Source organism: Panthera onca, chromosome D4 (assembly GCF_046562875.1).
Source record: "Panthera onca isolate mPanOnc1 chromosome D4, mPanOnc1 haplotype 2, whole genome shotgun sequence".
Lineage (NCBI taxonomy): Eukaryota > Metazoa > Chordata > Mammalia > Carnivora > Felidae > Panthera > Panthera onca.
The window spans coordinates 18,415,372-18,437,174 of NC_138351.1; the positions used below are offsets into that span (position 1 = coordinate 18,415,372).

General features: G+C 45.5%; 1 protein-coding gene across 4 annotated transcripts in view; it reads left to right on the top strand.

Moving 5' to 3' along the window:
- The window catches only part of PCSK5 (proprotein convertase subtilisin/kexin type 5), a 450,831-nt gene that overhangs the window by 32,742 nt on the left and 396,286 nt on the right, over positions 1-21,803 (top strand). For all 4 annotated transcript variants that reach the window (XM_078436932.2, XM_078436933.2, XM_078436934.2 and 1 more), the window contains exon 2: positions 9,630-9,734. In XM_078436932.2, coding sequence (XP_078293058.2) covers positions 9,630-9,734 — 105 coding nt within the window. The remainder of the gene's footprint in view (positions 1-9,629; positions 9,735-21,803) is intronic.

The window sequence follows — 21,803 nt, forward strand, 5'->3', positions numbered from 1 at the left end:
AGCTCTCTGAAGAGCTCAGATGCTGAGCCTGAACTTGAAGGGATTCAGGAAGACATCACAAGGGGTCTCTGATTTTCGAAACTAAAGCCTAAGAAAGGTCCCTTCATGTTATTTTGTAGCACTCCGTGGCCAGTGCAATTGTATCGAAGATATATGGTGCCAGACAATACTGTTTAACTTAGAATGGCCCTTGAACTTCAGCCTGAAGGGTACGCCTTAAAGATACTTTCTCACATGGAGATACTTAACGTAAGTTACTTTTGCATCTGCTCGAAGTGGATAGAAATATCCCTAGGAAACATCCCCTTTGTGTACAGCTCTTAAGAGCACAGTCTTCTGGGTAATTGAGATCTCTGGGTAGCTATGGTTTTAAATTCATCCTCAGAAAAAACATCTTTTGGAGTTAAGAACAGATGCTGTGGAGTTAGGCTACCCGGGATCCCCCTGAACTTCACGCTTTGCCGGCTGTGTGGCCCTAGGCAAGCTCTTGAACTTTGTAGGCTTCTTCTTTCTCGCGTGTAACATGGAAATCACGGCACTTGCTTCCCACTGTTGGGTGACGAGGACCCAGTGCAGTAATGCCTGGGTTTGCACTCCGTACATATTAGCGGTTCATCAGATTTCTGCATTTACTTACCTTCTTCTTTAATAGTCAATGAACTCAACAGCCTTGTTATAAGTATCGCTTTTGTTCAGTGAGTCCGCGAGGTCATTGACTATGAAGGGACAAGGGAGGGAACTGAGAAATATAAAGGCAGACTTTGGCGAGTGGGAAATTCTCAATTCTCGGACACGTTTAACATGTGGGGACTTCCTTCATGCAACATTTAGTAAGCGTAAAGCATATGTTGCATTATATGTTAATGTTCTGTCACAGAAGGGGTTAGAAAGAAATGAGCAAGAAACTTTCCCAAAGGTTTAGAGACATGCTCACTCTGGCTTTGATTACCCCAAGGACAGGGGCCATTCCTTCACTCGACGCATTTGTTGGATAAGCCTAGCACTGTTAAGAGGAGCTAGGGTGAATCTATCAGTGAAATAAAACAAAAAACCCTGCCCTTATGGAGCTAATATTCCAATGGGGGAAGACCAATAACAAATGGGATAAATAAAAATAATATACGTTAATGGTGTTAAATGTTACAGGGAAAAGTAAGAAAGGGGGGGGGCGGGCTATGCTGGAGGGCATGATGGCAGTTTTAAATCAGGTGGTTAGTGAAAGCCTCCCTGAAAAGGGGCATTTGGCCAAAGATCTGAAAGCAGAGAGGATGTGTGTCAGATTTAGAAGATTCCAGGCAAAGGAAAAGCAAGTGCAAAGACCCTGAGGTTGGCGTGTTCTTGGTGACTTGGGGGAAAGCAGTCATGGCCACCTTCTCTTAGGTTCTACTTTAAATGTCACAGAGTCTGGAACACAGGAGGCAAATTATTGCAGAGGTTTTAATATTCTCAGGGAAGCACAAAAGAGGCACCGGAGAAAACATTTACATGAAGGAGAAGCAGTTTATCTAGTTGCTGTTTCTGTAACTGTAAATGGAATTCAGCACGTTGACGTTTCGGGCCTTTCCACGCGGAGCCTTGGAAAGGGGTTGGTTGGTCAGTAAGACCTGTGGGCTTTGCCACTTGGTTCTTCTCCGTCTCACCTGAGCGGGGGAAGAGATGTGGGCTGACAGGTGAATTCCAGCCCCACGTAACTGGTTCTTAAGTTTTCCAGTCTGTAAGTCATCTCACAGATGGGAGAGAGTGCACCAGAAATCCGTAGAGGGAAATTTATAACTTCTGAAATCAACGTCGTTGACGTATCATTGACGTACCCCCCCCCCCCAGTGCAGCCATTTTTGTAGGAGGTTGGATGAGTGTTGACAAATCTGCGTGCCCCGTGATGTGCTGATAAATACTAAACAAGTGATTCTTCCAGAGGAAAAGAAGCCCCAATTTTGTAGTCTTTGCCAATTTTTCCTGATACGTTAATACTTCCGTCCTTGTTGATTTCAAGTCACAAGTGTGATGTCATTGAGCAGGGTGTTGGGGAGAGGTGAAATGGGATTGTAAGCCTACGACGAACTGCTTCCAGCTCACCTAAGCACTTACCACTGATGTCATTATCACCGTCCTGAAGATACAGAGTATTCCCAACCGTCCACATTTCTCCAGGTTTTCCCAGTCAGTCCCAGCTCCACACCTAGGTTGTCGCTGACCTGTTTCCTGTCATCATAGTTTGACATAGTCCTAGGATTTCATACCAGTGGCATTCTGCAGGAAGCGTTCTTCTGCATCAGCATGAGGTTTGGAAACTCATCGACGTTGTTGCATACATCAGTAGTTTGCTCCTTTTTATGGCTGGGCATTTCGCTATGGGGATATACCACAATTTATTTTACCATGTACCTGTTACCATTTACCTGTTGCATTGTTTCCAGCGTGGGGCTCTTATTAAGAGAGTTGCTGTAAACATTCCTGTATCAGTTTTGTTTCAAAGTAGAATTTCATTTTTTTTTTTTTTTCTGGGTAAATACCCAGAAATGGAATGCCTGGTTCATGAGGAGGATGTGTATTTCGTGAGAAATTACCAAACGATTTTCCAAAGATATTGGACCGTTTTACACTCCCACTAGCTACGGGTGAGAGTTACAGTGTTCCACAATCTTAGAGCATGGTATTGTCGGTCCTTAACCTGTAGGCATTTGTGTGTGCGTACAGAGCTATTATGATTTTAATTAGCGTTTGAGCATCTTTGCACATGCTCATTGGCTGTTTGCATATCTCCTTTTGTGAAATGTCTTTTCAAATTCTTGCCTGTTTAAAAAAATGTGTAGAATGGGGGTCAGTTACCTTTCACAAGGGAGTTCAGAATTTGGGGAAATCTGTAAATTAGAGAGGGCGGGAGGGGAGAACAAGGCAGACAGCGTTCATGAAGGTGACCACAGGGTCCTTGACATGACTGCTTCGTGACCAGGGTGACCAGGTTTGATGGGGAGTTGTCTCAGGTTAAGCGCTGAAAAGCTCCATGTCCCTGGAAACAACTCAGTCCTGAGCATGGTTGTTCACCCTCTAGAACTGTGTATGAAAAATTTGCAAACTGTGTGCGTGGAGTATAAAAAAATGTACACACTCTATACCTGGAGTCATTAGACTGGAGAGGATCTTAGCTACAGCACAGGGGAGACTGTTGGTGGTGAATGAATTCAGCAAGGCTGCACAGCTGCTCAACGGGGTCAAAGTCACGATAAAATGTGGGTCTTCTGGCTCCTAGCCCTCTGCTCAGAAGTCAATAGCTTACTTGTGACATAAGCATTTAGGGCCTGGAAGGTTCTCTCTTGTTGGCAGAAAATAAAAAAAACCCTCCAATCACCCTCCAATCATTGTCTGACAGTGTTTGTTTTTTAAAGTTATAGATATAACGGACTCATTTATTTGGCTTCAGTTTTGATTTTCTGATCAAATTCAGTTGTTCCTGGAAGAACGAAGACATCGAGTCTTATCAGTCATGTACACTTTAGTATAAAATGGTTTCTTAAAAAAACTTCTCTAAGAGCAGTTTGGTTTGAGAGAGGGTCACGTTAGGGAAATTCTGGGTGCAAGGGTGAGAGGCTTCCACTAAAGAAGAAAAGGCACAAATGCTTGACAGAATTGGGAACAAAAGATGAAATTTATCAGCTTAGTGTCAAATAGGGTTATGTTCCGAGGCCGGGAAGGGTGTGTGTATGTGACTGCACAGAAAAGGAGCTTGAGAGGGGCCAGAGGGAAGGAATTATTCTCCTTCCTTTTAGGTGGGATTAAGGAAAAGGTTGAGCTTTGGTGATTCTGCTCTTGATTTCATACTTCCTTATACACCTATGGTTTCTGATTTATTTATAAAATGCCCCTTTGTTAGTTATATATTGTTTCTTGTTTTAGCCCTTGTTGGTATTTCGTGACAGATAAACACAGTCATCTTTTGTTTTACGTTACCCTGGAGGAGCTAGATGGAATGCCTGCTTATAGATAACATTACTGCTCTGTTTTCATACTCTGTCTTTCTTTTGAATAACTCCCAACATGTTATGACATTTTTCTTCTTAATGTTTATTAAATGCCCTCAGCGTGCTCCGTGCCGTTGAAAGAATATAAAAGACACAATTCTTGCCAATAAGGGACATGCATATTAATAGAAAAGAGACACAAACATGCTTTTAAATCTATATATTTAGATTTTAAAATGTGTGTCCCTCTGAAAAGTGAAAGATTACTTTGTTCGAATGATAGAGAATGATTGAACTAATGCACACTGCTCGTCAGCCGTGGTCTTGCAAAAACAAAAACAGCATAGAGACGTCTCAGCCTGCATCACCTTCCGCACCATAACCTTGGCAGTTAAGGTGGCATGAAATTATTTCTGCTGAAACCAGCCTTAATTTGATGGTCCTGTTATACCAGAGATTTTGAAGCAGCTCTAGCTCTAACGTGTGCGACGTTAGCAGCTCAAGGCTTCCGATGTTCACGTCGTCAATCAGTAGTCTTTGCCGAGAACCTGTTCTGTGTTGAGCCGTGTACCGGGAGCTGGAAACAGAATGGTAAGCACCGCAGTTGTGTCTCCATCTCCTCAGAACGTACAGGCATAGAGTTGGGAGCACAGACGTTGAACACATAATTGTTCTAATCGAGGTATAACTACGGGCGTATATTTTTGATTCTGGGAGCTGGTGGGAGCTTACCTGGCCTGGGGGGTTGTTTTTAAAAACATTTTTTTCTTCAGTTATTTATCTTTCAGAGAGTGAGCCTGCGCAGGGAGGGGCAGAGAGAGAGGAGGACAGAGGATCCCAGTGTGGGCCTCGAACCCACGAACCCCGAGATGATGGCCTGAGCCAACGTCGGACGCTCAACCAACTGAGCCACCCAGGCGTCCCTGGCCCAGGGGTTTTAAAGACTTTCTACCTGGGGTGACAGATGAAGGAGGAGAGGGAGGAGGCAGGGGGGCTCCTTGTCCGGCAGGTCAAGGGAGCAGCAGGTCTGACACAGGGAGCTGAAGAGGCCAGTGCAGCCTGAGTCCAGGGAACTGAGAGCCCGTGTGACCCATGCCGAGGCCAGAGAGCCGGGTTAGGCAGGCCCCGCAGATCGGAGTAGGAGGATGGTCTTCGTTCACCGAGCACGGCGAAGCACGTAAAATAGTTCCGGGCAGAGCATAGATGTTACGATGATAGGATTACTCTGCTTTACTGTATAAACTATATTCTTCGTTAGCGTTCAAGGTTTCTTTTCACAGCACAGGGAAGCCCCTACAACACGTAGGCAGGTGAACTGACGTGTGGCATAGCCAAACTTGCCTTCTGGGGCGTTGCTCCGGCTGCTGTTGTAGAGAACAGAGTTGAGAGAGGAGATCTGGTGCACGTGGCTCTGAGAAGACCAGAAGCAGGTGTATTCCTCGAACGAGAGGTGGGAACAGACACAGTGAGTCATCCAGGGGCCTGTGGCTGACGGGCGCCCCATAGCCCGTGACTCAAGAGGAACGTGACTCGAAGGGGCTCTAAGTTGTACGAGAGTGTGTCAGGGGTTGGCTAAGTTTTCAGAAGTTCTGATCGGTCCAGTTTTAAGAGTTAGTAGGAAGGCTACGACGGGACCCACTGGTTCTACCTGGGAAGGCATCTCAGTAGAGACTATTAAGTAGCTTGCAGAACCGGTCGAGAAGCCCACGCGTTCAGAATCGTTCCCCCACAGCCACGTCACGGGATGGACCTTGGCAAGAGTTGCCGCTTCATCCTCAACAAAACGCCGAGGAACGGGGAGGCTTCCCGCTGCTGCCGCTGGAGGTCTCCTACGATCTCTTACCAGTTCGCCCGGAAAACGGGACGGGCGGCACGGATGCGCAGAAAGCTGGCAGCCAAGACGTCGAGACTCCTTCCACCCCTACGGCCACGCACGTAAATGCCTCCGAGCACGTGCCCCACGATGCCGTGGTCCGTCTTTGACTGGTAGAACCTTAGTCACGTCAGAACCCTAGCTGCACCGAGTCTAGCTTTTTAAGCTCCACAGTGTAGGAGAACTCACCGGAAGGATGGGGGGGTGAGCCCACCTCTAGGATGCACCCTACTACCTGGGTTCACCCCGATGCGCGACATCGAACAGGGATTTGCGTTTTCCCACCTCACCGTGCTAGCTGTATACACGTGGGCAGAGCTTCGATGACCTTCTTCATCCAATTAGAGGGATGAGATTTATCTCCCAGGGTTCCTGGGGAGCATTAAGTTAAATATGACAACATGTACAAGAGCGGTCAGCTGCCTGGTGCATGGTGGGCATTCCATAAATGAGACATCAGTCAGTCCCCGGACACCATTGCACCCCTCTCCCGAGGAAACAGAAGCCCTGAAAGGTGGAGACAAAATAGAGCTTACCGCCCGAGAGTTTCAATGGCCTGCATAAACGCGGCTCTTGTACCGGGCACGCAGACTTTGGGGAGCACATTCGTCCCCGGAAAAGAAGGTGGGATTTGAGTATGTGCCCTTTAATGTATTTGTGTGATTTCTTTCATTTTTAAATCGTTTTTGTTCATTAAAAAATAGCGCACACACATAAACGGTGAGAATAAGAAACGCCCTCTTTGCAGTTTGAGTGTTCTTCCTGAAACATCCTCTACTTCTAAGCATATACGTAATTCAGATTCCTTCTTTGGTCTCCTACAAAAATTGGGTCCTGTGGTCTCCCTCCCTTCTTTCTTTCTTTCTTTCTTTCTTTCTTTCTTTCCTTCCTTCCTTCCTTCCTTCCTTCCATCCCTCTTTCTCCCTCCCTCCCTCCCTCCCTCCCTTTACTACCTTCGATGTATGGATTATAGCTTGTTGTTGAGTTGTTTGTATCGTTCTGCTTTACAAACTTTGCTCTAACCTCCATTCTCAGACATAAGTGGCCGTATCTGTCCAATAAATTTTAGAAGTGGAAAGCCTGGGCCAAAGGTTAGGTACAGCTTATAATTTATGGATAGCACCAAATGGCTCTCCAAACGGTTGTCTCGGGGCTTGCTCTTGACCAATCCTACGCAAGCCGCATTTGTGCCTACGTCCTCGCCGAGAGCGTATCATCAGACCTTTTGACTTTTGCCAGTTACGTAAGGGAATTTAAGAGGTGATACTAGGGTAGACCAAGAGGAATTCTGACCAAGGGATAGAGGCAAGGGATGAATTGCAGGATAGGAGGTGAGAGAACATAGGACTTATATTTAAATTGAAAGGGAGAGTGGTAATGTGACGCTGTGTGTCAGGCAGTGGCTTGACCAGGCAGTGCTTGTGTGACTACATTCAGTCCTTATAACCACATTCACCCATAAACATTTTTCTTACCCCCCGTTTGACTCCGGTATCTGTCCACTATGCCACCTGTGTCCTTATTTTACAGTTGAGGAATGAAGGCTCCAAAACGGTTAAGTGACGTATCTAATATCCCAAAGCAAGCGAAGCGAGGACAAGGGTTCTGTTTTCCAGCTTCGTACACCTTACAGAAGGCCGGGATTCCAGTCTTTACCAACGAGGCCATAATGGATCTGAATATGTTTTCAGGGTATATTTCATCCATATTTGAGTTTACTAGTTCAATTGAGTTCAGTTATTTCCTATAATCAAAGCGTTTCCATTCTAGTTGCATGACCGTGGTCTGGAACTCACTGACCCTTTTCACACTGGCGATAGGTTCTGTGTAACGTTCTTCCTCAAAGATTTTCTGTTCCTTTCCTCAAGAACTACTGTGTTTACCCAAGGAGCACTCTTGACAAAAGCTACATGAGATGAAAGCTCTAAGCTTCTTGGGATTTTAAGATTTTCTTATAAAGGATTACACAGCCCACTGTGAATTCTACCCTTAGTCCTCAGGAATCTTAAGATTGGCTCGTAAATCCCTCCTTGAAACACTCTTGGAGACTGAGGCTGGCATTGGGCCCTCCCCCTCATTGTTCGCTGCTGCTTCAGACAGAGTCCACGATCTTTTCTGGGTACATCTGGGCAGTTTCCCCGTGAGTTAAAAATGTGTGACTTCAAATTGTCAAATCTAATAATGATTAGAGACCTTAAGTTAGAGCATGAAGTCCCAGTGAGGGCATGACTCTTAAATGGTGCAGTAGTTGGGTTGATCATCCCTACTAGAGGAGTGTGGTAGATAATTGAAAATGTGATGGAAAGAAGAAAATTAAAAAAAAAATAAACCTTTTATCTGGAAAAATAAAGCTGGACCAATGACTTTTTTTTTTTTTTTTTTTTTTTTAATTAAGAAAGCCCAACTTTTGAATTGTCCTAGTTGGAAAACATCCTGTTGATGGTGCTCCTTTTAGGGCAGAGCCATGGTCTTCTGGAGAAGTAGCCATTGGATGTAATTACCCAAAGGGGGAAAAAAAAAAAGGTGGGGAGGGGGTCAGTATCAAAGAATGGAATTGGAGAGCTGCGGTGGTCTTAGAAATTAACTAGTCCAACCTCAAGTTTTATAAGAATGGAAATGGAAACACAGCGAGTACATGGGATTTAGCCAAGAAACCACTTCTGAGCTGTGTCAGCCGGAATGAGAGCCAAAGTCTTCTGTCTTCGTTTGGTGTATTGTTCAATTTCCACGTATGTGATCCGTATCTTATAATCTGCTGAGAGACTATGACTGCCTGGGATTTTGTTTGTTTGCCTCAAGTGGACAGTGACTCGTTTTCAGAGCTATCCTGAACAGACCTAACTTTTTTTTTTTTTTTTTTTTTTTTTTTTAACGTTTTATTTTATTTTTGAGACAGAGAGAGACAGAGCATGAACGGGGGAGGAGCAGAGAGAGAGGGAAACACAGAATCTGAAACAGGCTCCAGGCTCTGAGCTGTCAGCACAGAGCCCGACGCGGGGCTCGAACTCACAGACCGTGAGATCATGACCTGAGCTGAAGTCGGAAGCTTAACCGACCAAGCCACCCAGGCGCCCCCAGACCTAACTTTTTAACGGAACGGAGGGTACACAAACGGGAAGATGAATTTGTTAAAGAAGGGACTCAGATCACGTAGACCAAACTGTTCTTTTGCACGGGATGCTTAGTCGATAGGTAGGGTCTGTGATCTTTGTCTTGTTTTAGAGACTGCCATCCGACTTTGCGCTTTGCAGTAAATGAATAACTGCTATGTATTTATACTGTCTACTTAAGTCGCGAAACAAACCAAGTGGTGTTTTCTCTGTGAATGACCAACTGCTCAGGACTTGTTTCAAATTGATGATATAAATAATCTAACAAGGTCCCTCATTGTACATTTCTCGCAGCAAACAGAACGCAATGTGTTTTTATAACCAGATAGCTATTTGATTTTTTTTTTCTCTTTCCCACATTTGGATATAAATGGATATAGAATTACTTAAAATGCTGCATATAAATTAAACATTAAAAGGGAGATACAGAGAGGCTAAGCTGCCCCATTATAATCTTTAGTTCCGCAGTCCCTGCCTCAAGGACACTCCATTTCATATCACATGTCCTTCTTTTGAAAAGTGATCACCAAGGTTCAAGTAACATTTAAGCATAGCAGACAACTGCATAATTTACGGGCCTTTTTTTCTTTTTTGTTTTGTGTTCTTATTGTAATGAAAAACAGGAAAACAGCAGACTCCCTTGAACTCCATTAACTCCTTTTTGTTCTTCCCCCCCTGTCTTTGCAGATCGGAGCCCTGAAGGACTATTACCATTTCTATCATAGCAGGACGATTAAAAGGTCAGTTCTCTCGAGCAGAGGAACCCACAGTTTCATTTCAATGGAACCAAAGGTAAGAAGAACCAGTTGGGTGGGGACCAAGAGGCAAAGCTTCTGCATTTTTCATTGGTAATATCACACTGGGAACTGATGACCAGCGTGAAGGTTCAAGTTTCAGGAGGTGCCATACTGTCCTTTGGTCCACTGTCTTGGCTTCCTCTTCAGACAAACATAGACGATGGCTTGATTTGCCCCGGAATATGCCGTTGCCGTAAAACACTGGTACAACAGCCCAGGGGGATCATAAGGCTGGGTCCTCCCGGAGAAGGGAGGAGTGTGGTGGGAGGAGATACGGATCGATTCAGAAGTACTGAAAGAATAAAAATTCCACACCATCGTAACAAGTCGCACATAGATCTGGGGTCCTATGCGGACTCCATAGCGGGGTCTCTAACAGAATCCGTAGGTCAGGCCTCAGGTCGCCATGGGTCCTCACAATTTCAGCTGGCATTGATAGAGCCGTGCCATTGGCCACCCGGTGTCTGGGACAGGAAGGACACTGAACATGGAAGGGATAGAAGCCGGCTCCTGCCCTCGAGGGAGGGCTCGTCAGGTGTCTTTCTTGCGCGTTGTCTTTAGCCTATGCCCTTTTGGGTTATACAGACAACATACCCCTTGCAAGTACGTAGAAGGAGGTGTGATACGTCCACGTTTTCCCACTCCATTCTAGAGAGGTGGGATGGTTCTGCACTGGGAGGTAGGAAGCTGAAGGATGTTAGGAGCAAAGTAGTCACTGGCCGCTGAAACTCAGGGTGCGTTACATACCCATCCTTATTAAGTTACAGAAAGGCCTTGACTCCGAGAGGGAGCTACTTGGCCCCCCAGACGTGGCAGGCGAAAAGCAGAGGAGAGAGCAGCTGTACCAGCCTGCCCTGGGTCCTCTGTGGGCTCACTGGTGACTTTGTATTGATTAGGAAGGTTTCCTTCTCCCATTATGTTTTGCCACATGAGCTCATTTTCAAATAAATTGGCGAACAAGTCCCTACACGTGAGCAGTAGCAGGTCTCGCCTAGAGATTCTGCGAAAATTGCATCCCTTATTAGAGCAAGAAGTCCTTATTTGAATTAATATGCAAATCGTGTTTGCCACTGGAAGTCCTGCCCTCTGCCAGGTGCCATGGTTCGCCTCGTTTAATTTGTTTCTGGAATAGTATCACCCGGCGTCCGTGATCACAAAATTGCATCTCGGTGATTCGAGGAAGCACATTTCTTGTAGGTCCCAATTTTCTGTAACCCGGTTTTGGGTTATAGGAACAGCTCCTAAGACTTGCAGTCCGGTGGCCTGAGGGTTGTAAATTTTTTTGCCCCCCCCTCCCCCCCTTCATCTCCACTCAGAATTGAACGTCTCTGGAAAAGCAGTCTGTCGGGACGTTCTTGAATTAGCTAAATTTTTGAAGCAGAGTCACGTTTTTCATCTGCTAACCAACTTTCTTGAAGCTTTCTTGAACTTCAGTAATTAAAATGATTCCAATTTCGTAGCTCATGTGTGTAGTCAGTGTGAATTTGAGAAACCAAATACGAGTTGGGTTGGGAGGTAAGAACAGAATGTAACGAGGCATTGTGTTCATAATGAAGGGTTTACTGAATGTGGAGTTGTTTCAGACTCTAGTGTTATCTTGGGAAATCTTGGTCTTCCTTTCCTCTTATCTCAGTGCATCGGATAGCTCACGCGGGATCCGATAGAGACCTTGGATGCCGGCCCACATCACACCCGGAATGTATGCCCTTCTTCACTGAGACCAAAGGGGTAGGGCCATCTCAGGCCAGCTCTCGGGGACGTGCTCAGTTCCCCTTCCTCCTCAATAAAAAGAACACCCCTTGGGAGAACCATACCTAACTCTTTATTCTGACGCCTCCTGCCCTCGTTCCCACCCAGCTGTTTATACGAGAGGCCGCAATCCTACCAACTGGGCCCGTGGGGTGCCTCAAATTGGGGGCTGTCTACAGTTTCTTGCAGATATTTCTTACAGATCGTTCATTCATTCATTGGCCATTTCTTGAGCCTCTAGTATATGGCAGGCCCTGGGTCAGGCTCTGGGGATTTGGAGATGTAGTTGTGCCCTAGGAGAAGTCACCGCAGGCCTCCACAGTCGCCTTCAGGGAAACTCAGCACATTACGGTGCTGTTCAGCGTGGGGGGTGGGGGAGCAGGTGTGAGGGACGTGTGCTACGTTATTTCTCCTGTTCCAGCTCCCTCCTTGAAGAGCTCAGGCCAACATGGGTCATTATTATTATTATTATTATTATTGTTTTAAAGTTTATTTATTTTGAGACAGAGAGAGCATGAGCAGGGGAGGGGCAGAGAGAGAGAGAGGGAGAGAGAATCCCAAGCAGGCTCCGTGCTAACAGCACGGAGCCCGACGCAGGGCTCAGTCCCATGAACCGTGAGATCATGACCTGAGCTGAAATCACGAGTCGGATGCTTAACCAACTGGGCCACCCAGAGGCCCCTCATTATTACTATTTTGTAACGTTGAAAACCTTTTTACTTAGAGCAGTCGCAAAAACGTTGTGCAGAATCCCTGTGTAAGCTGCCCACATCCCCCAAATGTTGTTTACGTTTTACATTTTACCATTTGATCGTATTCTCTCTCTCCTCTCTGTCCACACTCACAACACACACCCCGCCCCCCCCCCCCCGCCCACACGTGTAGGTGTGTGTCCGTAGCTGCATCTAGAAGTTTTTTTCTGAAAATTTGGGAACAGATTACACACACGAGCACGAGGCACCTTTCGCTCTACATACTTCACTGTGTATTGACTAAAACCAAAGACGTTCGGCTACTATAACCGGAAGTACAAACGGTTCACGTTCTGGCCAAACTCTGGACATTAGTAGTCATTTAATGTTATTATCCAATCTAGCGATTTCGTACAAGCTTTGCCAGTTGTCTTTGTTCTGAGCCAAGAATACGTGTGGTTGTGTTTTTCCCACACCCTCTTTGTATACCATGTCAGACTTCTTTTTATTTTTTCTTCCTCTTTCAACTGCTAGCGCTTTTTTTGCAAATTACGCACACACAACATCTGACGTAGGCTCCAGGCCCTGAGCTGTCAGCACAGAGCCGGACGCAGGGCTTGAACCCATGAACCATGAGATCCTGACCCGAGCTGAAGTTGGATGCTCACCCTCCTGAGCCCCCAGTCTTCTCTACTTTAAAATGACTCGTTTCCCCTTTCTGATGAATAAGTGTTTTGTGCGGAGATCCTTTGAGACCGTGTCACCGTGTGCTGGCTAACTTTATGTGGCCAACTCACAGCCGATCTCATTGGGAGTATAAACCTAGTGTCCACGGGACTTCCTTTCTTAGGAAGGTCTTCTTTTCTTTGCCGTTGGGTGTGTGTATGGTGGACGGCTTGGGTGCTAGAGTGGAGGCACGTGTGTGATTCGGGTGATGGGGCCACGTCAGTGGCTTGGAAAACATTGGCAGTGCGTCATTTCTGATTGCCGTTATCTTCAGAGAGAGAAACTGAACCAGTGAGTTGCAGGAAATACACACAGTAAACACATCCTGGCTTTTGCTTCCTGTAGTAAATTGCACGGTTCCCCGCCCCCCCCCCCCTGCTTTTGTTTTTATTTAGAGGGCTCTAAAGAAGGAAATGCAAAAATGGTGACACTATAAGAAGGATCTTCCTGGTGCTAAGAAAACGCTGTGGTCGGTTGGGGTGCATGAGCCCAGGGAACAAGAATAGCCTGGTTTCCGTGTGTTAACATTATGTTATGATTAGCTTTTTAAATGACAGCGATTCACAGACTTCTAAGACAGCATCCCTAGTACGGTAATGACAATCTTGCAGAGAGTGTCGGTACATTATTACAGCAGTTGGATCACTGACTCTTACGACACTCTTATCCGTGTCTTTCTTTCTGACTGGCCAGCTTTTCTCCAAGAGACCTCAGCTAAATTTCAGGAACGACGGTTTTGAGTTAACATTCTCCGAAGCCTCTTATTAATCTGTTTAGAAATCTTTGCCAGCCCTCTGGCATTTGGTCAGGGAGGCTGTCGTCTGTAGACAGCTTCAGAATGGAAGTTCTTTATAGCTTTTGTGTTGCCCATGCAGACACGGGCAGGGGCGGAGGCGGGATTTTTTTTTTTTTTCCTTCTCCTCCTTCTTACCCAGAACAGAAAAACCAGAATCCTAAATTTCCTATTCCAGTCCTTTTACTGAGTTCAAGTCTGTTTACAGGTCAGTTTTTATCCAGATCTAGGATAGAATCACCTTCTTTAAAAAAAAAAAATTTTTAATTTTTTTTTTTTTTTTTGAGAGGGCGGGTTGGGGGAGGGGCAGAGAGAGAGGGAGACACAGAATCCGAAGCATCCAGGCTCTGAGCTGTCAGCACAGAGCCCGACGCAGGGCTCGAACTCACAAACCCTGAGATCATGACCTGAGCCGAAGTCAGATACTTAACTCACTGAGCCACCCAGGGATCCCTAAGGTCACCTTCTGCTATGGGGTAAGGGATAGGCACCTCTCCTGTCTAGTTTCTTCCTAAAGTTCAAGTTTGTCAAACCGCCCGATCACGTGGATGTGTATGACCGTGTATCTCATTATAAAAAAAAACCTATTTGTATAATATTATTTACTGCAGAATCGTAGGACCTTTAGATTTAGACTTCTCTCTTTCCTACCAATGCTGGCATACCTCCCAGTGTCGTCCTAAGAGGGAGTTTTTCAGACCTGTTAAGTAGGCCCAGTGACAGAGTTCAGTACTGGACAAAGGAAACATTTCTATAATGGAAGAGATTTAACTTGTTGAGTTATAACCTGCTTGCTTGTAACTTCTACCCATATTTTTGCCTTCCAGACTTCTACATAACAGCTCTTTAAATATCTGAAGCCCCTTACTTATTCTCTGGAAGCAGTAATTGTCCCTCTGTAAATGTGGGCCAGAATTAAGTGCAAGCCTTTAGCTCACAAAGCTATTGCCCATTCATTACATTTATACATAAGCCATTTCCTCCGAAGAGAATTTTCAGGCTGAGTGTTCAAGCATCGTACAACGACAATAAAGGGGTATAGAGAAAGGAAGGAGGAGAGAAGTGAGGTGCTTGGATGTGGTTAGCAAGATCAGAAGGAAATCAGACCTGGGAAAGAAGACAGGGAAGTTCAGGTTCCTTCCTGACCCCGGTCGGCACCTCCTGTGCCCAGGATTTGATTTTCAGATGACTAGCGTTTCTCCTCTTTTTGCCTCAAGACGGAAAGACGTGCGGTCATGTGATGGGGTAAGTGTCCTGAAGTGTTCCTGAGGGGCTGTACAAATCCATGTCGTATCAGTCAAACCCCGTTTCCCCATGGATTCACCTTGTCCCTTTGGAATATTTTGCCTCCGCTTCTGATTGATCTCTAATTGGTCCAGGCAGACAACTAGCACATCAGTTACCTCTTTTTCGTAGCTCTGAGACAGACTAGTTCTAAACTGTTCGCATGCATCCGATCACTAGCAGAGCCTTGGAAGTGAAGAAACCTTGTTTGGTGAGAGATACATGCTCAGAAGCGTCTGAACTCAATCTTCCCGGACTCCCAGCCGTGAACCGCAGCTCCGCCTTTTTCCTAATAAGACTGCACTTGGCCTGACGCGGCTGCGGAATTGGCTTCACCTGAGTTCAGGTGCTTCCTGTTCAGGCCACGCTCCATTTCCTCTCGCCCCACCTGCCCTCATTCCAGCCGCTCCTGTGAACTGTTTTTCTTTGGCAGGTTAATTTTCTGCTCTTTGCCTTTAAACGTGATAATAGCTTAATGGTTTGACTTTCTTTCGTGAAGTGCCGGTTTCTAATTGAACATTCCTGGGCTGGTGCCCATCCAGCCGTGCGCGATGATCCTGGGTGTGTTGAGGTGGGATGACAGTGGCCGTGTTCTCTCGGGCAGGCACCCGAGGCCTTGTGTTCTTGGCAGCTGTCATCACTGTGACGGTCGCGCATATGCCTCTCAGTGTGTCATCGGTGAGCGACAGTTACCGAGTGTCCCGAGAATGAGTGCTTCTGGAAGCAGCATGGGCTTGCTTCTGATGATGTGTAGGGAGGACGTGGACGTGGCAGTCAAGGGGCATACTGGGGGCTCTCTTCTTCCAGACTGCCTTTTTTGCCGCCTTTCCAGCTGCAAAGTGCAGCCGTTAGAGTCAAGTCCTGTCTCGTTTTGGGTAGCGTTTCCGTGTCTTTGAAAAACCCCTCTAGAACACATATATGCTTGGCAAAAGCCTTTCGGCCGCGAGTTTGCAACCTTTGGCACATTTATGGTGGCAGGATGGCTGGGAGTATGGGGAGGACGGAAGGAGGCATGTATAGATTCCGCTGTGTTCTCCACCGCCCCTTCCCTACAGTCTTGTTGTCAGGTCTACCAGATGTCTGGATGGTCAGAGACCAGAGAATCAGATTGTACGCTGCTGGGTTATTTGGTGGGAAGGTTTGGGTCGCGACCCAGATCCCTCACAGGCAGGAGTGAATTTAAAAAAACAAAAATAAAATTCTCAGCGACGTTGGAAAGGTGGCCAAGTCTTTGTTAGAGAGCCCTTGGCAGTCCTTCATTTTGAAAGGTTATAAACTCACATACCTACACTGGGAGTGCAGATCAGAAGAATGAGTGAGATGGGCCAGATATAAGATAATTGGGCAACCAGCGAAGTGGAGAACCCCTGCTGTGCGTAAGGGAGCCGTTCCACAGAACCCGTGAGTAACGTTTCCCGATTTCGCATGTTGGCAAATAATTGGAAAGCTTAAAAATATTTGTGCGGACCGAAGGAAACGCAGCCGAGAGGCATCCCAGTGCGTGACCCCTTGAGTGGGCTGTGTCGGGAGAAAGGGAGGAAGGCACGAAAGACGGGTTCCAACGCTTTCCGCAACTTTGCTGGGGTCTTACCCTCACCTGAATGCCAGCCTTTGTGCTGGTTGGTCGTGCTCCGCTGAGCGGCTCAAAGGTGATTTTTCTCTGTGTCTCAGTCTCCAAATTGAAATACGAGTGTCTTTCGGGCACAGAGAAGAGGCTCAGGTCGCGTAAGTTCTGAAGCAAAGGCTGCCGAGGACAGGACGGAGCACGCATGCCCACTTCGCTTGTGCCCACTTTTCCACCGACACCTGTCACTGCACTGGGGGAAGAGCCTTAACGGGAAATGAAGGCTGAAGGAAACAGGACAAGTCAAAGAAAAGAACAAATGGCCAAAAAAGTGACGGCCATGTGAAAATAGAAAGAGAGACTTGATGGGGAAAGGTAGGGTCGATACGGATTTCTCATGTCACTTCAGCCACTTGCAGGAAGGATACAAAATGTAAAAATCTTTATTATTTTCTTAGTTTGGGTAGTATTTCTAAGGTATCAGATTCTAAAAAAGTAGGTGCTTGATCTAGAAAATGTCGGGTGATGACAACATTCTAAATTTCTAGATAGGTCTTGTCTCCATTTGGGTCACTATATAACAGAACACCATAGTCTGGGTGTCTTATAAACAATAGAAATTTATTTCTTACAGTCCTGGAGGCTGGGAAGTCCAAGGTCAACATGTTAGTAGATTCAGTGTCTGGTGAGAGCTCACTTCTTAGTTCATAGACAGCTGTCCTCCTGTTGTGCCCTCACATGGCAAAAGGGGGCAAGGGAGGTCTCTGGGGTCTCCTTTATAAGGACCCTAATGCCATTTATGTGGGCTCCACCCTTGTGACCTAATCATCTCCCAAAGGCCCCATTTCCTAATAGCATCCCATTGGATGTCAGAGGCTTCAGTGTATGAATTTGGGGGGGGTGGGGCACAAACGTTTAGTCTATAGCAGGTCTTAAGAAGGGACTTTTTGGGACCCCAGGGCAAGGCAGGATGAAATAAGTAAGCAAACCTAAGGGGTAAGTGAAAACAGCAAACAACAAACAAAAGCCAGCCAACGACAAGGAAACCCAAAGCCATGTTAATTGTCTGGCTTTGAAAAGCAAGCATACTGATCCCTGCATTTATTTTAATGAATGCAAGAGTAAATAAGGAATCTAATTAGAACATCACCCTTGAAAAGGCCTGATTTGTTACGAAGTGCTTGTGAATTTTGTGTTTGTACTCAGTTCTGCCAAACAGAAATCAATTCTTGGAACATAAAAGGAGGCAATATGGTGCAACGGAAAGAATCTTTGAGTTTTGGTTTTAGCTTTGATCTCTGTAGGGTGATCTCTTAACTCCTATGTCCAGATCTCCCCTCCATGTGAAGACTCCACATTGTTCATGCTGGTACTTTGAGAAGTATACAGTATACCATGGTATAATGAATTGTACACGTAGGAAAAGATCAAAAGCATAGGTTAAACCCTTGCAACAAAGCAGTGAGTAGCTAATAAAATGGTGTTACAAATCTAGACATACTGATGAGGAAAGTTCTTCGGAATAATACATAAAGTTAAAAAAGCAGTATAGAAAGAAATAGAACATGTGTTCCCGTTTATGTTTAATGTTCAAACACAAAGAAAGGACCTATGTGTATATGTGTATAGTTCCACGCACACAGGGTAGTTTGGGAAGGATACACAAACACATAAAAATGGCTCTGATTAGTTGCCTTCCATACCATACGATTTTTAAAAAAAACTATCCAGAGTGCAACAGCTTTTGTTGATATCAACGATGCTTTGCTATTTCGAATCCTGTGGATCCATCTCTGATCTCATCTGACTCTACCTTTCACTTGACACAGTGGTCAGTCATTTATTTGCTCCTCTGGAAAAATGGCTCTCAGTGGCTTGAGACCATATTCTCTCAGTTTTTTCTTGCCTCTCGTGCACCTTCTGTCTTTGTCATCGATGACACCCGCTCCGGCTCATCTGTGTATTTTGGAGAGCCCAGGGCTCACCTTTATGCTGGTGTCCTTGCTTCACATTTATATCTCCTTCTCTCATTTACCTGACATCTCCAACTAGATGTCTAGGAAGTATCCAAAACTTAGTATGACACATATGATACTTTTAATTCCTGTGTGTCACCATTGCCCTCAACTCTTTCTTTCCTAATAAATGGCGCCATGATTTATCCAGTTGCTCAAGCCAAAAATGGAGCAGTCTGCAAACCTGTGGACTTTCCTCTCATGTACCACCACCAGTCTGGTTAATGCCACCATCATCTTTGACCTGGACCACAGCAATTGGATTTTCATTCTTACTGTTCTCCACAGTCGTTCTCCACCGAAAGTATGTTTCTTAGGATACACATAGATCAAATATTTCAATGACTTTCTGTTGCCTTTGGAATAAAATCCAGTTTTTTCTTAATGGTCTTCAAAGGCTATCACGATCTGGTCTCTTCCTACCTCCCTGACCTAGTTTTTGAAATGCCTCCTTTTTACTTATCACAGTTGGCGACGTTGGCCTACCTCTCAAAACTCTCAACTCTTACTCTTTTTCCCTTTGCCTGGAACGTATTTCCTTTGGTCTTTGTGTGATGGATATCTCATCATCTTTGACATACCAAAGCAAAGGGCACCTCCTTTGAGGGACCTTCCCCCGTCCCCCTTGCTACAGTAGACTCTTAACCTTCTCTTCCTGGCTACTGACTGGCCTTAACGTGTTACTTGCCTCTTTGTTACCGATCTGAATCAAAAACCATGTTGTTTGTAAGTTTCTCTTATTTTGCCAGAACTGAAACCATTTTATGGAGGCGTACGTGGTACTGTCTCACTCTGTGGCAGACATGGGAGCAACCAGTTGGAGAGACACTGTGTTATCAGTTGAAAGAGGCATTGGGATATTTGGATCCTGGTCTCAGCTTTCACGACGAGCTCACGGTTGCTCTTAGCATGCCACTCCTCCTTGGGCTGATTTCACTGATAAAATCACGGAGCAGATGAGCTATTTTCTAACGTTCATTCCAACCCATTAATCGCCATCTTGAACCAGCGTCGCTTGTGATTTTACCGCCGGTCCACAGTGCCCACCACACGTGCCCTTTTTCTGATCTCTTTCCAGTGTCTTTCCAAACTTTCTCCTCCATTTCTCCACAATACTTAGAATATTCCTTCAGCATTTTTAGCTGCCCTCCAAGGCACCGTTTTACCTGAAAGGGCTCAATGTGCAATTAGACTTGAGAGTAACCTGGTTAGTCTTGGGGTTACCTATTCAGCGACGCACCTACTAAACAAGGAGCAAATACATTGCTTCTTTGTTGTCGTAGTCGACGTCTCTCACTGATCCAAGAGCGTGATGATGAGAATGCTACTTACTACGGATGCTCATGAAGTTCCGAAGAAGGGAGTATCGCACAGCAAGACATCATGCTTAGTACAAGTCCTTTTAAGAATTAAATACTTTCTCTGATTTTTGGAAAACGGGATACCTTCTGAGATGACAACAACGAGAGAACCAAATTTTTAAAAGTTCCAAAAAAAGAAAAAAAAACAAAAAAGTGTAAAAGACCAGCAGAGCAAGCAGAGGAGTCACAAGACTGTGTCCTTAGGACATATTTGCTCGGCCCAAGCTCAAGGGCGGCTTTTGCTGTAGATAGAATGTTTCAGTAATGGGTCTTAAGATACAGACGTGCTTTTCAGACTTACCCTTTGAACCAGTGGGAAACCCCTTTTCTTTTTTTGTTTTAAACATTTTTTTTTTAATTTTATTATTTATTTTGAGAGAGAGGGAGAGAGCGCCAGCAGGGAAGGGGCAGAGAGAGAGGGGGAGAGAGAGAATCCCAAGCAGGCTCCACGCTGTCAGCAGGGAGCCCCGTGCGGGGCTCAAACTCATGAACCGTGAGATCATGACCTGAGCCCAAGTCAAGAGTCGGACACCTAACTGACTGAGTCGCCCAAGCACCCCAGGAAACCCCTTTTCAACCCACCTATGCACAGAGAGAAAACGACAAAGTTCTAGATTTCTTGAAGGATTGGGAAAAAATGCGGTCATTCCTTAACACAGGGAAAACTGAAGTCTTCTAGGAATGATGCAGCATGAGAGAGAAATCAGATTTCGCCCATCTGTTCAGTCTCCCTGTGGATTGTTTCAAATTTTTCTTGTGTAGGAGGTGCTGGGCCAGCCATCAGAGATAAGAGAGCAGATGTAGTCATTGCCCTCAGGAAGCTTACCATCTAGCAAAACTGGAGTCTAGGTTTACTAGGCCAAAGGCCTAGTCTCCAGCTTCAGTCTATACACATATGCTGACAACAATGTAAAGCTGAGACTTTTTATTTTGAGAGAGAGAGAGAGAGAGAGAGAGAGCATGAGCAGGGGGAGGGGCAGAGAGGAGAGAGAGAGAGAGAGAGAGAGAGAGAGAGAGAGAATCCCAAGCAGGCTCCGTGCAGACAGCCCAAAGCCCCACTTGGGGCTTGAACTCACCAACTGTGAGATCATGACTTGAGCCCAAACCAGGAGTTGGATGCTTGATGGACTGAGCCACCCAGGTGCCCCTGAAGCTGAGACTTTTGAAGGCATCTTTTAATGTATTTTAAAAGCTTTTCACTAACTCATGTCAAGTTTATATTTATACCTAGGGCTGTCAGATAAAATAACACATTTTAATAGGAGCATGACTCAAATATCGCATGGGCTACACTTACGCTAAGAGAAATGGTTGTCTCCCTAAAATGCAAATTTAGCTGAGTACCTTGTGTTATGATTTAGTAAGTCTGGCAACCCTAATTTATACCTAAATCATTCTGAGATTACAGTTAGGGAAAAAGACACACTGAGACATCCGTACCCACAGTGAGGCACAGCTAAGGTGCCTCCTGGGAACAAAATGGCATAAAGCAGAGAGCCAATGACCGTTAATTTATATGGAAATAAATATTTGAGCATTTCCAGACCCCATAAAGAAGCTCTCGTAGGCTTTTCTGATACCTTAGGACATGTGGATGCACAGAATCAATCGAGATCAAGCACAGATGCTCACAGACACAGTTCAAAGCTGTGGTTCGGCCAGCTCAGTGTTCAGCTGCTGAGTGTCGTTCCCCAGGAAGGAGCGTGCCGGTGCCGTTCTCACAGCTTGGGATGTGCGCTGCCTTTGTGATGGCTCACTGCAAAATCACAGCTGAGCTTCAGCTTTGCTTTGTTTTTTTTTTTCATGAAAGCCAAAATACTCTTTGGATTTCTTCCAGTTAGCAAAAAACAGGTACTAACCTAGGTCTTTTGCAAGAGCGA